Source organism: Colobus angolensis, unplaced genomic scaffold, assembly GCF_000951035.1.
Source record: "Colobus angolensis palliatus isolate OR3802 unplaced genomic scaffold, Cang.pa_1.0 Scaffold300, whole genome shotgun sequence".
Classification (NCBI taxonomy): domain Eukaryota; kingdom Metazoa; phylum Chordata; class Mammalia; order Primates; family Cercopithecidae; genus Colobus; species Colobus angolensis.
The window spans coordinates 1,668,080-1,685,941 of NW_012116267.1; the positions used below are offsets into that span (position 1 = coordinate 1,668,080).

Below are 17,862 nucleotides of genomic sequence, written 5' to 3' on the forward strand. Positions count from 1 at the left end.
TGAGGAGCACTGGCCTGGCTTGTTTACATAGTGTATCAGCCACTCACAGTTGCGCCTTACAAAGGTCGCCAGCTGGCAGGGCAGGAGTGAACTTGAACTTGAAGTTCAAGTTGCACTTAGGCCTGGTAGCAGCTCCATCACCTGCTGAACACACACACACGCACGCACGCACGCGTGCACGCACGCACGCACAACCCCTCCTCATGTCAGACATCAATGCCTACTTCAGCCCCAGCTCCTTCTTATGGGATCTGCCACAGTCTGGTCTTCACAGAATCACCTTTATCATGCCTTTAATGATCGTTCCACTGATATGTACTGAGACCTTTCTCTGTGCTTTGCTTTTATATTCAGCTTTCCATTTAACCTGCAGAACAATGCTACGAGATGGAATGACTATTATTAACCCCCTTTTACAGATGACAAAGCTGAGGCCCCAGAGAGGTCAAGTAATTTGCCTGAGGTCACACAGCTAGCAAGTGGCAGAGTGAGGTTTTGAACCTAAGTAGGTTGCCTTGAGAGTCCACACTGAATGAATCACCGCTGTGTTTCTACCTTTATGGGATTTTATATGGAATTCTTCTCTCTCATGGCTTCCAAGCCTACATCAAGACAAACCTCATCTCCCCTGTTGTTTGTTCTCACCTTCTTATTCAGTATGAGTGTCTCTGCTTCTTTCTAAAGAATGGTCCTCATGGAACCCAAGCCCTGGCTGGAACTGATGCTGCTGTGGTGGTCAGGGTTCAGTGAGCAGGAGGAAGAAGGACGTGGTGTTTACCCCTTTCCTTGGCTTCCTCCCATGCAGGCCACCTGTGACCCCGTGGCGGCCCCCTCTGGAACCAAGAGCTGCCAACTTCCAGCAGCACACACGGGGTCAGTGCTGGGGCCGTCTGTGCACTGATGAAAGCCTCTGCTGGCCTCACCGGACCAAGGCCACTGTGTACTTGTGGGAGCCTTGGATCCTCCAGGCTACCAACGGGAACACTGGCCCTCTCGGCAGCAGCCCCGTCCTTCTACCCCTGCACTTGGTTCCAAAAAGCCCATTTTGGGGCTGTTGCTATTTAGCCAACCTGCCCTCCCTTGCTGTCCTGTGACTTCTCACTATTCCGGCTGCAGCTTGCTGGGCTGGGAGAAACACTTGAGAGTCTTTTGTGCTCCACACCCATGTACTTAAAATACCAGGCCTATAGGTCATTTCAATGAGGGAATTTGGCTCATAACACGTGTGCCCCGAGGCACAGATCCCACTTCTGCAGACGCTGGCCAAAAAGGACTGTGTCCCAGCAGCCAAGGGGTGGGGCCACGGAGAGGGCAGGGCCATGTGGAGGGCAGAGCATGCAGGTCCTGTCAGGTGTGCCCGTTGCTGACTGCAGCCCAGTGTCAAGGCTCTGCTGGGTCTCACTGGAAGAATACAAAAGACGTGTAAGGCAGTTTTCGTGCTGTGGAAAAAATGTCACCTACACCTGTGAAGAAGTCATCACTGTGTCTGAAAGATAATAAGCAAATGTCCTCGTACTCAAAGCTGTAAACAAGAGCCCGTTGTGAGGGAGACTGCCAGAATGTCTCCTCCTTGGTGAACCACATGACTGGCCAAAACACCCCACCTACTAGTGTGTGCTTGGTGGAAACGTCTCGTGACTGCACTTTAAATGAAGGGCATGATTGGGAGGCCAAGGTGGGTGGATCACAAGGTCAGGAGTTCGAGACCAGCCTGGCCAACATAGTGAAATCCCATCTCTACTAAAAATACAAAAAATTTGCCGGGTGTGGTGGCATGCACATGTAATCCCAGCTACTCAGGAGGCTGAAGCAGGAGAATCGCTTGAACCCGGGAGGCGGAGGTTGCAGTGAGCCGAGATCACGCCACTGCACTCCAGCCCAGGCGACAGTGAGAGACTCCATCTCCAAAAAAAAAAAAAAAAAAAAAAAAAAAAAAAAAAAAAAAAAAAAGATGGACATGAAATAGTAAGAATTCAGATAATGACCAATGATTTCACAAATACTCACTTTGATTAATGAAAATGCTCATCCTGATTATATAGGTTAGTCTGTGGTTTACCAGATGGGGTGTCATGAGAGATCAACTGCCAGAGGCCCAAATGCAGCTCAGTAAGAAAATGCTTTGGAACTATAACCCAGGTTGAGTACCATTGGTACATTAGAACCACAGAGACAGCTTTTACTTTTTGGGGCAGTGGTAGGCATGGATAAAGGATCTCCAGTCCAGATTCCTTATACTGGTGCTACTGGGTTTGCAGGTGGAGATTTATGACCTCAGGGACAATAACTGGAAGAACAGTGAGTAGAAAGCTCAGGGATATGAATTCTACTGTATATCAAAGCTGTGTGACTTTGGGAAAATTACTTAACCTCTCTGAGCCTTAGCTTTGCTACCTCCTCATCAAGGACAATAAAATCCATCTTGTTTATTTCATGAGATTGGTGTGAGAACCAAATGAAATAGCATATGGGAAAGTGTTTAAAAAGTAAGTTCTACACGACTTAAAAATGCCAATATTATGAATGCAACCGTTCTTTGTTGCCCTTTGGGTAGTCGTGGATAGGGTGTTGGAGCAAGACTGTTCCAGAGGGTAAAACACACGGGTGCCTGCAGAGCAGTTGTCACTGGTAGAGCCATGATGGGAGCTCTTCCTACATTTGCTATTTGTACTGAGTTAAATAGTGTTCTCTAAAAAATGTATGTCCACCTAGAACCTCAAAATATGGCTTAGGGTCTTTACAGATGTAACCAAGATAAAGTCATACTGGACTTGGGTGGACCATAAGTCCAGTGACTCATGTCCTTATAAGAAGAGGGAGGGGACACACAGTAGGAAGACAGTCATGTGAAGACGGAGGCAGAGGCTGGAGTGCTGCAGCTGCAAGTCAGGAAACGCCGAGAAACGCTGGCCACCATCCGAAGCTAGAAAGAGGCGAGGAAGGATCCTCCCTGGAGCCCCTCGGGGGAGTGTGGCCCTGCTGCCACCTTGATTTTGGACTTCTGACTCCCAGAATTGTGAAAGTCTTAATTTCTATTGTTTTAAGCCACCCAGTTTGTGATAATTTATTACAGCAACCCCAGGAAACAAATACAGTATTTTCATGAAGTCACTGAGATGCTAGAGTTGTAGGCAACAGAAGAATCACGTGTGGACCTGCCCACCTACACGTGGCTATGGGCATCCCAGGCCAGCTGCATTCTTGGAAGATGAAATCAGAGAGTTAAAATTGACATTGCATATGCATACCATGAACCCCCTCATTTTGCTGATGAGGAAACTGAGATCTGGAAAGGTAAAATCATTTGTATTATATCCCCAAACTGGTAACTCTCTTGCTGAAAGAACCACCTCATTCTCTCTCTGTCTCTCTCTCATACACACACATGTACCCCTAGACCTACTCAGGACTGGCACAATGGCATTACCTATCGTTGTGTCTTCAAGGGACTTTTTTAAAAAAATTTAAATACCCCCTTTCCCCTAAAACCCCTTCTCACTTGCACCCTTTCCCACCTTTCTGTGAGGGCTACGTGGGTATATAGAAAAGGATCACCACCTTCTGGGAGACTAGGTCTACACAGCCACAAACCGCATTCAGTGTGACACCCTAAATAATCAAAGGTGAAGGATAATTTATGACGTAGCCCAAAGAGCCATAAAGCAAAATGTAGTCATCAAGGAAGGCTGCCTGGAAAACAAGTGACTGCCCGTTGCCAAATGCTGAAGACAGGAAGACTCGGGTGAAGGGTGCAGCAAGGAGCCCTGGATTGGCGAAGTGGCTGGAGGAAGGAGCACCTCAGCGTCTCAGTGCCGTGGCTGATGAATGGAGCTCGGAGGAACTCCTCAGAGGATGCACATCGGGAGTCAGGTGTGGGGAGGAAAGGGGGTGAGTGAGAAATTACTCGGGGCAGGGTCTTATTAGTGAGAAGATCCTTAAAGCGGGTTCTGGAATTCAGTCTTGATGATACAGGTGATAACCTTCCTGGGTTCTTGACAGAGAGGGAACAGGCTGACCATGAGGCTTGTAGGACCACCAGCTGTGGATCGTGTGGACATGGCTGCTCCCCGGCTGTGGCTGTCGTTGCTCCTGGATCTGTTCTTGGAAAGCCAGAGACTGCCCAGTGAGATGGCCAGTTGCCCTCAGGACCTACCTCCCTCTGCGGCAGCATTCCTCCACATCACATCATATGCCCTGCTTGCTGGGCCTGGCCAAGGCCTCTTCTGCCCACTTCTCTCCTTCAGCTAGATGCCATGGTAGGAAAGCATCCAGAGTGTCACCTGGTAACATCTGACTGATGTCCTAAAACTGGCAAATCCCCAAAGCCCAACAAGACTCGTCTCTAGGTTCTGGGGACGGGCCAGCTGATGGGAAAGATGGATTTGGAGGCAGAGCCTCTTGGCACCCCTGATGCTCTGCTCCGTGGAAATCCCTCCCCAGAAGCATCCTCACCTCTTTTACTGGACAGGTCAGCCGAGACATTAGTTATAAAGGCACACCGGGCAGAGCAGGCTTCATCATCTAATTGTTACTTGCTATTGCTCTTTTTATCATAGACTTTAATCAGAGAGAATCCACTTATTTGAGGAGTGTTTGATGGAGGTTTCTCATGATTAGGAATCGTGGCTTGCTGTGGCCAAATACTGGATTTTCATTGAGCATTTTTCTGTGGCCTTCCTCTGTGTTAAGACATGAGTGACAGTTGAAAATATTTTCCTTTCATCTATCTTTGATTTCACTTTATGCTACGTGATTAAGAGGAGAAACTGTGTTGATTAAAGAACTACTGTATTGATGTAGAAAGATTGAACATCAGACTTAATCAAATGTTAGGGTCCTATTATAGACCCGTGAGAAACAGAGAAGAGAAATAAGTAAAGCAGACAACTTACACACACACGCACACACACACCCTGTTGAATACCATGTGCCAGATACTGTTTTAACAGTGTTACTCACAGTGAAGAATTTCATCTCCCCTAATACACTCTCTAAGGTAGGAAAATTTGCATGTAACCATCTTCCAGGTAAAGATACTGAGGAACGTAGAGGTATCTAGTGACTTGCCAAAGGTCAGCTAGCCAGATTTATCCTCTGAAGCACTTTACTAACAAGAAATGATTTTAGATTAGTAAATCCATGCAATGAAGATTTTCTCACCTTTTATAAATATATGTTAAACGCATAATGGAAATTATGTGCATTTTTTATTACTAGTACTTGTTGAATCTCAGTCTGTCAGTTACATATGCTTAAGTCCATTTATGAGTCATCAGTTTTGTTCTGGCTGATCCCATGAGTACCTGTAATAACATCTGGCATTTTCAAATAATATTTAAAATCGACTAGACTTTGTCTTTTAAAAATATAGAGAGAATGATTCTAATTTAGCCTGTCTTCAAACTTAGAAATTCTATCTTTCCTGATCTTCAAAGGTATAAAGTAAGAAGAGAAAGATGGATATGGTTTCTTCTACTCTTCTTTGCCCTGAGTTATAAATAATTGGGGAAGATGGTGGCCGGGAAGTTGGGAACCAGGAGTGGAGCGCTGCCACTCTGACTCTATGGTTTCCTGCAATCTTGACTTAACAGAAAATAAATTCTAATCTTTCTTGATCTTGTATTGTTTATTGATGGTTACATTAAAGCCATATAACTGTGTGAAGTGTTACACCTAGGCAACTATCACAGGCGTGTATTCCAGAACTGAAGCAAAGCCAAAATTCCGGGAGTGTTGTTAAAACTGGTAACTTGTGCTGAAGGCTAGACAGCATAAATTAATGATTGGTTATTCAACAGATTTGTTCGGGCCACCAACCTCATTCTGTTTTGTTCTCTGTTGTGTCCCCACAGGGAAAAGCTTCACTCTGACCATCACTGTCTTCACAAACCCACCGCAAGTCGCCACCTACCACAGAGCCATCAAAATCACAGTGGATGGGCCCCGAGAACCTCGAAGTAAGTGCACCCACTTGGGGCTGGTACACCCTCCAGGCTGGTATACTCCGGGACCATGTCACAGAATCCTTGATTCAACCTTTCCCCCAGGGCGATGTCAGGCCCCTGTAAAGCCAAAAAGTTGCATTGTTAGTACTCTCACTACTCAAAGCTTGTTTCTGTGCACTGAGCTCTTTTTGAAGCATCCTTTTAGAGGCCAAAAGGAAATTAGGCTGACTCAACCGCATGTTAGGACCATTCAGGGCAGCATGAAACTAAGGACTGCTTCCTCAATATACAGTAAAGTTCAACAGGGTCAGAAACAAATAGTAAATGGAAGATTGGCCAGGCACAGAGGCAGCTCAAAGAGGTCTGAGGGTCAGAGTGGACCACAAGGGAGTAATTACCATCGATGCTGGCCTTTTATTAATTCATGAGGGCCAGAGATGAAAACTATGAAAATGACCCTTTTCTTTCTATGGCACAGATCAAAATCTTATTACAGGCATGTTTAAGATAGAGAGTGGGAGGGTAGAAGAATGTCTGGAGAAAACCAGTAAATATAGAAAGATAGTACCAAAAAATAGCTCCTGTGAGGAAAGCTTTTAAAAAAAGGAATGAGGTTGTTTAGTCTGCAGAAAAGATGTCTTCACAGTGACTTCATGACTATCTTTGAGTAAACACCAGAGTAACACTCTTTTCCAGAACCACACCCTTCCCCAGGATCTGAGGCTGGGTTACAGTTCCAGGTCTGTGGAACTGCCCATCACCCCCGCCCAGCATCCAGATGTCTCCAAACCGTATCAGGTCCCTGGTGGAAAATGATACACTCTCTTCTTGGAGTGAGGGATATTGAAAAACAGGGCTTCCTACTGTCCCAGAAAGCCAAGATGCAGGGAGGTCAGGTCGTAAAATGACGTGGTTAAGAATTTGGGCTTTATGGGCAAGCCAGTGGAGTTCTTAAGCCTTCAGTGAGCTACAGAGCCTTGCTGAACCTCACTTTCCTCTTCTGTAAAATGGGGATAATAATGAGAGCTTCTTCATAAGATCAAGCCAAATGATGCTATGTGCTTGATGCAGAGAATGAAGGCAGGAAATGTTAGTGATCCCCAGCAGGACATCCCTGCTGTCATGCCTGGCTACTGCTCCAGTACCATCTAGATGACCTTTTCTGCGTGGTGCTTTCTAGGTGGGGTTTTAAGGTAGTTCTCTGCAGGCTATCCTGTGATCACTGCAGCTTTTGTGGCAGTCTTTCCTGTGGTCCTGGCCACAATCTCATGGCATCTGGATCACCTTCTGGAACCATTCCCCATGTTGTATCAACTTCCCCAAAGTCCTTGAGTGGATGGAGCTCTGCAGATAACCACCATGCCCACCAGGGACAGCCCCCCCCCAGGATCTGGTATTCCTCGTCTGCTTTTTCCCCTCCTTCCATTCTCTGGGCTCAGTGACTCCTTCCAAATCTGAATGCATTTTTCCCCAGAAGGCCCCCTCAGCTTTTTCTGATCAAGATTTTCTGGCCATGCCTAGACTTGGGAGACTGTGGGACTTGATAACAGACCCTGATTCTTCTTTATGGGTGAAAAGCAGACCATAGACACAGACAGGACCACACAGGTCTAAGGAATGACTGTGAGCTCTTCCCAGGTTTCTAGAGTAGGAATGTCAAGCTGGACTTTCCTATGTTAATGTAACCCTGCATTAAACAGAACGTAAACACCAAAGCAAGTTTGTTCTCCACAGAGGACCAAAGAGGAAGCAGGCTTGAATTATGGCAAGGTGCCTGGCTGGGAGGGAAGCAGTTGTTAGGTGTAAGGAAATCAACTTTGAGGGTAACTAAACTTAGAGAAAGGCTCCTTCAGGGGGCTGTGGAATCACTATTGAATCTACAGCCATCTCTTGGACAGTTCAAATGCTGACCAGCCTGAAAAAGCTGCAGCCAGGTGACCCTGGGTATACCCTCTACTTCTGTTATTTCCTCATGCATAAAGAAGGTTGGGTTTTGCCTCACTGCCAGCATTTCCTGTAACATTCAAAGAAATAACAAAGTTATTGAGCTTCAGAAAACAAATGGTGGCTACTCTGACTTTTAAGAATTGGCAGTCAGAGGGGAAAAAAGACATCCATGTGATTGTAACGGTCTGGCTGTATATACAGTTTACTCTGCCCCTGCTGTTTTATAACTTAAGAAAATAGTTGTTATATGGAGACGTACCCTTTGAGCAGACAGAAGGGATCTGCGCCAAAGAAGCATCCATTTTTACACAGTCTTCTCTGCCAAATGGAATGTGGGGTCTGGGGAAAAACTAAATGCATGGAATAAGTATAAGTATGATATATAGAGGTGCAGTAGCCCCAGGTAGAAAGTCTCACATTTCACAAGGAGCTTCTAGAAAAAAGCCAAGTGCATGCAGACTCCCAGGGTGACTTGGGTAATGCTGACTCTTCTCTTTGCCCCATGAAGCAAGAGGGACCATCACTGCTAATTTTAGTATGCTGGTTTCTTATTGTTTGAACATCTTCATTCAGGGTGGGAACTTCTCCATAGTAAGCTTTGCTCACAGCTGCTTTCCAGTGTAACATAAAAAGAGGACACTGCGTGTAAATCAGGATGCCCAGATGTTGCCAGATCTCCAGATGAACAGGACCTCCTGAGTCCCCTCCATGATTACAGTGCAATGAATTCTGGGTAATCCTGGCAAAATGGCCCTGGCATTGCCAAGGCCAAATTCAATCATTTTGGAAAATTCTCTAGTTTCATAAAATCAAAGACAATGAGAGCTAGGAGGGGCCTGAGAGAGACTTTAGGATCATCACTCCATAGGTAAGGGAAATCAGCCCCAGAAAAATGAAACAGTTTGCCTAGCTTTAAAAGAAATAGTTGATGATGAAGCATTAACAGCATGAGGAGCTCCTGATGTCTACTTCTGTGCTGTCCTTCATTTATCTACCTGTCCTTTCATCTGTTCATCTCTCCATCCATACCATACTGTCTGTACAGCATCTATTTCTTATGATAGATGGAACTCTTTGACATGGCCTCGGTATCCTCACATTTAAAATGAGGAGTTGGCTTATATGGTTGGCTGGCATATTTGGCTCAGCTCTAAGACTGTCTATTATAGAAGGGCAAATGGTAGTGCCTTATTGCGGGCATGGAGCCTTTGACTTGAGGTCTGCGTGCAAGCTTAACTAAATAAAGCAGTTATTTGGTATTTGGATGGACAAACTGCCATTCAACCTGCCGTTCTGCTGATTCAGTTAAGGACTGAGAATGAGAAGCTGTGTCACAGCCCGTCTGTTCGTCATGCCGATGGGTAAACTTGATGCATCCCTCTCTTCTTCCATGGTTTTCAGTGGTGAAGCTGTAGCAAAAAGTATATGCCAAAGAGAATTTAAAGTATTTTTCATTTCAGATGGTTTCTTGCTCTTTTACAGTAATGGACCTGCCCCTTAGAAAATCAAAACTTGTTTTCTCATATTCCGTAGGATTTTAAGAAATATCTTAGGGTAGTATAGAAATTATTAATTGTCGAAAAATTAACTTTATCATGGAGCAAGAGTACCGTCAGAAGGTATCCTCTGCCTGGAATGGGTTCTTACCAGCACCAAGGCGGGCTCTGTTTTCGGTTAGCAGGTAGAGCACTTAGTAGCTTGTTGATATAGTTGAGAGTGTCTCCTCCTTCAGCACAAAAGATAGAGTGAAAGGATTTTTCAAGAAAAGGACATTTGAGAGTTTTTGGTTTAGTTTGTTTTTGAGACAGAGTCTCACTCTGTTGTCCAGGCTGGAGTGCAGTGGCACAATCTCGGCTCACTGCAACCTCTGTCCCCTTCCCAAGTTCAAGCGATTCTCCCACCTCAGCCGCTGGAGGAGCTGGGACTACAGGTGCCTATGACCACTCCCAGCTAATTTTTGTATTTTTAGTAAAGACAGGGTTTCACCATGTTGGCCAGCCTGGTCTCGAACTCCTGACCTCAAGTGATCTGCCCACCTTGGCCTCCCAAAGTGCTGGGATTACAGGCGTGAGCCACTGTGAATGGCTGAGAGTTGTTTTTTAATGTATGTTTTATATTTCTAGGGTCTAATGAAAAAACTCCAGCTCTCAGTTCACACATCTGTAATTTAGGTGACTCCTTGCTAATTTTGAGATCCCAAAGCATCTTCTCTACAGAGATTTCACTAAATAATTTGAATGCAGGAATTGGTTCAACGCCATGGAGGAAGATATTTTGCCAAGGAGAGGTTGAGGAGAGTGAGCAGTGGGGACCTAACTGACCCATCTTAGGTGGGCTGGTCCTGGTGGTATGGATTGGGCAGCCTTTACCTGTCTGGTCGGGTATTTGTTACATCTGGAACACTGAGAAACCGAATTAGAAATCAAAAAGGTTAATTCACGTATTGGCCTTTTCTGAGATAACTTCGGTCTGTCCCCAGGTTAAAGGAGTCTTTCACGTGACTGTGTTCTGTTTGAGCTCTTGATGTTATTTATTTATTTCCTTTTTTGGTGATGGTTGTTGTTGTTTAGTTAAATGTAGTTATTTCTATTTTAAAACTGAAAGAGCTGGCTGTAATTTTGGAAAGGTAGAACCCAGCAGATGCTGGGAAGTACAAGCCTGGAGGGAAGGACAGGCCTCTGCAGCTGCGCCCCTCCTCACAGGCAAGGATGACCATGTCTAGAGCTCATGGGATTCCTTTTGGGTGGAGGCCTCTGCTCTCTGGACAGCCCATCCTTGAGGACCAGGCCATTGATGTAGAGTCTGTGATGTGCTCTGTTTAAGGGTGGGGCTTCCAGCATCCACATATCAGGTGACATCTGGGATACTGGCTTAGAGGGCAGCTAGGTAGTAAAGTAAAATATGCAGCTTTCTTTTTTCTTTTTTTTTATTTTTTATTTTTTTAGACAGAATCTCACTCTGTCACCAGGCTGGAGTGCAGTGGTGCAATCTTGGCTCACTGCAGCCTCTGCTTTCTGGGTTCTAGCGAGTCTCCTGCCTCAGCCTCCTGAGTAGTTGGAATTATAGGCATCCACCACCATGCCCAGCTAAGTTTTGATTTTTTTTTTCATAGAGATGGCAAGGTGGAGCCATTACTTACAAAACTTACAAACTGTAGAGTACTTCCTGAGGCACCAGCTTTTTTTCTGACTGATTTTTTTTTTTCCCACCCACAGAGAGTTATAGTTAAAATAGGTTGTTCGAAGGGCCTAATCTTCACTCAGCTACTTTTTAAAGTACTTGGTTGAGATCATGTCATATGAATATAATTTTCTTCTATGACTTTGATTGTATATAGCAAACCTATTATGTATGTGAATATGAGAAATAGGATCTTTATATATGGAGAATGTGCTTCAAGTGAAGAAGAAAAATGCATGAAAAGTACCTGTAGGCCAGGTGCCATGGCTCCCGCCTGTAATCCCAGCACTTTGGGAGGCCAAGGTGGGCAGATCACTTGAAGTCAGGAGTTGGAGACCAGCCTGGCCAACACAGGGAAGCCGCATCTCTACCAAAAAATACAACAATTGGCCTGGTTTGGTAGTGCATGCCTGTGGTCCCAAGCTTCTCAGGAGGGTGAGGCAGGAGAATTGGTTGAACCCAGGAGGCAGAGGTTGCAGTGAGCCAAGATGGTACCACTGCACTCCAGTTTGGGTGACAGAGTGAGACCTTGTCTCAAAAAAATAAATAAATAAATAAATAAAGGAAGGCGGGACGGAGGGAGGGAAGGAAGGAGGGAGGGAAGGAAGGAGGGAAGGAAGGAAGGAAGGAGAGAAGGAGGGAAGGAACCAACCTGTAAACTGATGGTGATAATGGACCTAAAAATAATTGCTCTTAGGATTGAGTAACACCTACTTCACAATGTTATTTTCTCTTAATCGTAAAAATACTTGATAATAGCAACAGCTAACATTAAATAGTGTTATTTGCCCAACAGTGTTCACAGTGCTTCACACATATTAATTTATATAATCTTCAAAAGAACAGGCAGGGAAATCGAAGAAAAACTAAATTGTATACCTTGCCTAAGGTCACACAACTAGTCAGCTAGCATGTAAACTAAGGCGTCCAGACGTTGGCATGCACCGACGCCAGGGTCTGTTTTTAAGAACTGCACTGGCCGCTTTTTGAGCTTCATGGTAATGTAATTCCTGTATCTTTTATTAGGAGAGTTTATCAATAAAGTTCTGGGTCACATACGGTTTTCTTCAAGAAAGCAGAGCCCTGTTGCTTTGGCATTCATCATTTTTTTGTACTGACAGGAGGGAATCAGTGTTTTCCCCGGCAGGGCTGTAGGAAATTTCCTCCTGTCCCACTCCTCCCCGGAGTTCGTAATACACAGCCACGGCCACGCCGGTCACAGGTGCTAGCAGTTGGTTCTGCTTCTGTCACCAGGGTCCACTTGGGGACCTGGCATGAAGGGGGACCCGACCCCGGGGTGCTGTACAACATAGACCTCTTCTTCCGGTTTGGCCTTCAGGGAAGATGAGTAAAGTGGTGGAGTGACCTGCAGAGCAATGGTCCAAGTCTGGGTCCCCCTTCAACAAAGGGTTTCGTAGAGGGCCCGTGTGCACAGCACGTAGCTGCTGGGGGGATGAAAAGATGTGTCACTCTTTGCTCTTGAATGGTTCTGAAAATGTCAGATGGTTTTAGGGATCTGTGATCTCAGGATTGTAATTACCAATCCACAATCGCATTGCTCACTGGGAATTGCTTCGAGTGTATTTTCCAGGTAGTGAACGATGAGCTACTTAATTCCTCTTCCCTTGAATTCATCAGATTGGGACTTGGACTTTAGTTCTTTCTGGATGCAATCCTCATCCACACAGGAATTAGAAAGTAATTCTTCCTCCCCTCCCACCTAAAGAAGGAGCAAGACAGAGGCTCAAAGAGGAGGAACATGCTGTCCTTACTCACATTCCCTCCTCCCCATTTTCAAAGGCATTTCAGGCCAAGCTGAAAGTTCTGGGGGAACTTCGCCCAGTACTTGAATTCCTTCTGTGCTAAGCTCCTCAACTACCTGATGACTTGGCAAACGCAGTTTTTAAAGCATTAATAATAATTGTGTCTACATGTTTCCGGTGAATTTTAGAATGTATTTCTGTTGATTATTTTTAGTGGTATCAAACCAGACCAAGGGGAAGAATTTTATATGCATACAGATTTCCTTGACCCTAGAGTGGAGGCTAAGGTCTGAAAGGGCCCCTGGGGTGAATGGGAACCTAGGAGGACGGTGAAGGGAATGGGCTTCTGTCCCAGAAGCAGCAGTGACCCACCTGATGCAGCTCTGAGTAAGCTGGCGTGGCCTGTGTGTTCCTGGTAACTCTTCCTATCTTATACAGAAGCCACTGAGGTTTTTTGTGTGTGTGGTTGTTTTTTTGTTTGTTTGTTTGTTTTTGAGACAGAGTCTCGCTCTGTCGCCCAGGCTGGAGTGCAGTGGCGTGGTCTCGGGTCACTGCAACCTCTGCCTCCCAGGTTCAAGCGATTTTCCTGCCTCAACCTCCCGAGTAGCTGGGACTACAGGTACCCGCCACCACGCCCAGCTAATTTTTTATATTTTTAGTGGAGACAGAGTTTCACCGTGTTAACCAGGATGGTCTCCATCTCCTGACCTCAGGTGATCCACCCACCTTGGCCTCCCAAAGTGCTGGGATTAAAGGCATGAGCCACCGTGCTCGGCCACCACTGAGATTTTTTAAGATGGCATTTGTATTGCTATAGAAAGAAAACAAAATAAGAGTTCCTTCCAGGTAACGTGAAAACCCAAAGAGATGATCTCTAGGCAGCTTCTCAATCTAATGTGGCAGCAGAGAAGAGGAAGAAACTTACACTATTACATCGAATTTCTCTCTCCGTCTGGACCCTTGCAAAACCATATCACTAATTTGAATGCCGCACCAGTGAGGTCAGGATCTAAACTAATATATTGCAGTCCTTGTTAGAATTCATTATATGACGTGCCATAAGAAAAAAAAATCCTGTCTACATTTAGGCTTCTGTTTCTTAAGCTTCAAACATGTAAAAAGGTTTCTGGATCCTGAATTCAGGGACCTGGGTTTTCATACTGGCGCCACCAGGCCAGTGGGTGTGAACTTGAGCAATTATCTTAAATACTTTCGTCTTCATTTTCCTCTCCTATTGAACCAGGCAATGGGACGAGATAATCTCTAAATTAGTTCTCACTCAAAAAGGGTAACAAAATATGGTCAGCAAAATAAAGCCGTAAGTTCATTCCCATAAAGTGGGCCCCTTAGAGGCTGAGGCCTCCAGGCCTTCTTGCCTGGGCAGTGCCATCCTAAATCACATCAGGCAAATCCACATGCACCCAGGTGGTACATGAGATAGACGTTGTTTTTTTGCTATAAAATGTTTAAAGGGCTTTCTAATTTGTTCTGAAATTCTCTGGCTATAAGTTGGCCGCTCTGCCTTCTCTGCCACCAACGTGTAATCAAGACTAGGGGTTGAGGTCTCCATTTTGGCGCTTGCTAACATTACGGGAGCTGATACCTGGGGGAGCGGCTGGTCTGAATGAGTCTCTCTAAAACAGGGACAGTGGTGGTACCACCGTCACATCACTGGAAGGCTGAATGCAACAGCCTCTGTGGCTTAGAACCGTGCCTCGCACACAATACATATTCAAAAGAGGACAGGTATGACTCAAATTTAGTCTTGAAATCCTTTTGGAAATGAGAAAACTTTAACCAAAAAAGATCTGTGACTCCCAAATTTAAAAATTCATGAAGTTGCCATAATGGTGCATTTTTTTGCCATTTAATTAAACATTTATAAATGTTGATTTTTTTTTTCTGGATTTCGTTTTGTTATTAGACCCAGTAAAATTTCTTTTCTAGTGTATTTATGGGCCCTGGAAACACTATGGGCACTGTTCCTAAGTCACTAATGGGTAAAATGGCCTCGCCCCCAAATGTTGCACTTTGTGAAAAAGCCAGAAGGAAAAATCACATCTGAGTATCACAGAAAGAAAAATCACATCTCAAAAGTCAGTGCTTCAGATCTAACGTGGGTCCTGTTCAGTAGAGACATGACACAGCTACAGAAGTGTCCTCCACACTGTCCCAGAAACGTGACGTGAAATGTGGCAGGTTTCTTGGGGTTGGAACTGTTGTACTAGGCAAATGCAGTACATCTCCCAAGGGTGCCTGGGATCTCTCGCTGCAGCCAAGCTTTGCAGGCACAGAAACATGGCCAGCCACGCACTGAATTTCCTAAGTCAATGACCAGCACTGGAGACCCTTCCATGGGTGCAAGGCAGCTCCGTCTGCTGCCTGTGTCCTTCGGGGGTCTGATGAGGTAGCCCCCGCCTGGGATGGTCAGGCCTTGTTATTGGATGCACGTCTCCCACGGGGATGGGTGGACCCACAGCTTTCAGATGCATTGCAGTTGGCAGTCACAGCGTCCCAGCGCATTAAGATACATCAACTCCTCTGCTTTCAGCTAGATTTAGAATCTTTTTCATACCCTAGCCACTTTCCACTTTTCATTTTGAAAAATTTCTCCTTGAGTTTTCTCAAAAGCTTTGGTTTTTGTTTGTTTGTTTTTTCCTGTAAGTCATATAACTAGGAAAGGCATTAGTAAGAATTTGATACACTGGGTCTCATAGAACTCTACCACCATGACCAAAATAATAATAGTAATAATAATATTAACAGGTTAGCTTAAAGAAGTAGAAGCTACCCCCTTACACTAGATCTGCATTTAAATTCATTTGAGCTCATTGGCAATTTCTGTGTTCTCCTGTTCATTGCATATTCTTTTCTTTAAAAGCAACTTTTAGAGAAAGTTTGCTTTTTTTTGGTTATCAAAGTATTAATTATGAAAAGTTGGCAATACAGAAAGGGTAAATCAGGTATTATCTATTACTGTACATTATGGCGATATTATCACACATATCACAAGCCACTGACATGCAGTTGGATGCGAAATGCCTTTTTTATAGTATGATTGACACGTGGTATATTTTCATCAACTTCTATGTGTAAATTATGCAGGATCACTGGTAAAATTCGTTATCATGAATAGCCAAATATTCTGGATTCACATTCATAAGTAAAAGCCAAGCTAATATATACACACACACACACAAAGTTCTTTTCTGTTTGCGTTTTCAAAAAGTAACACAATGGAATCAATTTGCCAACTCTCTAGACCCCTATAAAGTTAATGAAAGGCAGTATATTCATTTGGTTCTTTCGTGATATACATATACTTTCCTTTAAAGCAATTACTGACAAAAACCCAGACTGCTATGGAAATAGCATACTTCCATATACTGAAATGTCAAACATTTGATGCTTTGTTTGATTTCGTATTTGTTTTTGTTCACCATGGCTTAAAAGTCATCTTCCGATTATTTAAAATAAAGAGTAAACATTTGAAATAAGTTCCTAGATACTACATAAATTTATGGCCCTTTGAATTTGTTCCTGGTGCCACCTTATTTTCACTTACCTTCGAAGTGGTTGTATGATATTTCTAGTTCATTCATCTGAAAGAGCTAGGAGAAATATGCAGAACCACGTCCCACGCACCTTTCGGACACTGCTCGCCAGGCATAGCCCAGTGTTTCAAAAGTGAACCAGGGGTCTGGGCACAGTGGCTCACACCTGTAATCCCAGCACTTTGGAAGGCCGAGGTGGGCCAATTACCTGAGGTCAGGAGTTCGAGACCAGCCTGGCCAACATGGTGATACCCCGTCTGTACTAAAAATACAAAAATTAGCCGGGTGTGGTGGCAGGCGCCTGTAATCCCAGCTACTCGGGATGCTGAGGCAGGAGAATCCCTTGAACCTGAGAGGCGGAGGTTGCATTGAGCCGAAATTGCGCCACTGCACTCCAGCCTGGGTGACAGAGTGAGACTCTGTCTCAAAAAGTAAAGTGAACCAGGGTGCTCAGGGAGCCTCGGTGAGCAAGACAGGAGGTTGGAGCTTCAAGTCTAAAACTGCGTTTCAAGTTTTCCCATCTGTAGAATGGACTGCATGATACCTCCCTTGCTAGGGGATGTGAGGATTAAACGAGATAGCCTGAAAGGCGCGCTGGAGCAGTGGCTGATGGCAAAGCTCCAGAGCTGGCTTCCTGATTCAGCTTGGCCTCCCCTTTGGGATCAGATTAACCTCCCCGCGCTCAGCCTCCTTGTGTATCAAACCAGGAATATGGTATTGCTCTGTTGGGGATTATTGTGCAGATTGAATAAAGTAATTCATAGTAGGGCATAGCACCGTGCTGGGCACAGCAGTGCTCCTTCAATAGTAGCTGCTGTTATTAAAGCACGTGCTCTAGACAGGCAGGCCCCTTGACCTTGTCCCAAAGACCTTATGAGAGGAAACAAATGGAATTCTGTCCAAGTGGGGGCCGAATGTTTACCATTGCCAAGTTACTAAAAAAAAAAAAAAAAACTTGGCAGATTTGGCCCTCACAATACAGTACAATAAGGGCTTTTTTCTCTTTTCCTTCCATGCTACCTATTATTAATTCCAAATACTGCATCACTGAACGGGCTTCAACACATGTATTCCTCATTGAAACATAACCTTGTTAACCATGTTACCCTACTTCCTTGAGGGAGAGGTGATCTTTTTGCAATGAAAGGTTTTATGAAAATGCAGTTCTGCTTAACATGAAGCACCTATGCTGTTGTGTGACCTGCGAAGCTCTTAGCGTCTAGAAGCTTCCCCTGGGTCATCTATAAGATGGGAATAATACTATGAGTTCTGTCTACTGCACAGGATTCTTTAGGATACATTGAGATAATATATATCAATGTGCTTTTTAAGTAGTCTGTCAGGTAATAGATAATTAGATAATTTAAAAAATAGAAAAATCTATTATTGTTTTGCACCACTATATTAAATTCTTAGGGATTTTAAATAAAATTAATTGATTTCTTGAAAGTAGATATCATCATGTCTTTCAGG

General features: G+C 44.5%; 1 protein-coding gene across 1 annotated transcript in view; it reads left to right on the forward strand.

Moving 5' to 3' along the window:
* The window catches only part of RUNX1 (runt-related transcription factor 1), a gene marked incomplete at its 3' end in the record, with an annotated part of 257,544 nt that overhangs the window by 183,634 nt on the left and 56,048 nt on the right, over window positions 1-17,862 (forward strand). Inside the window, exon 5 of the mRNA XM_011950027.1 lies at window positions 5,853-5,957. Coding sequence (XP_011805417.1) covers window positions 5,853-5,957 — 105 coding nt within the window. The remainder of the gene's footprint in view (window positions 1-5,852; window positions 5,958-17,862) is intronic.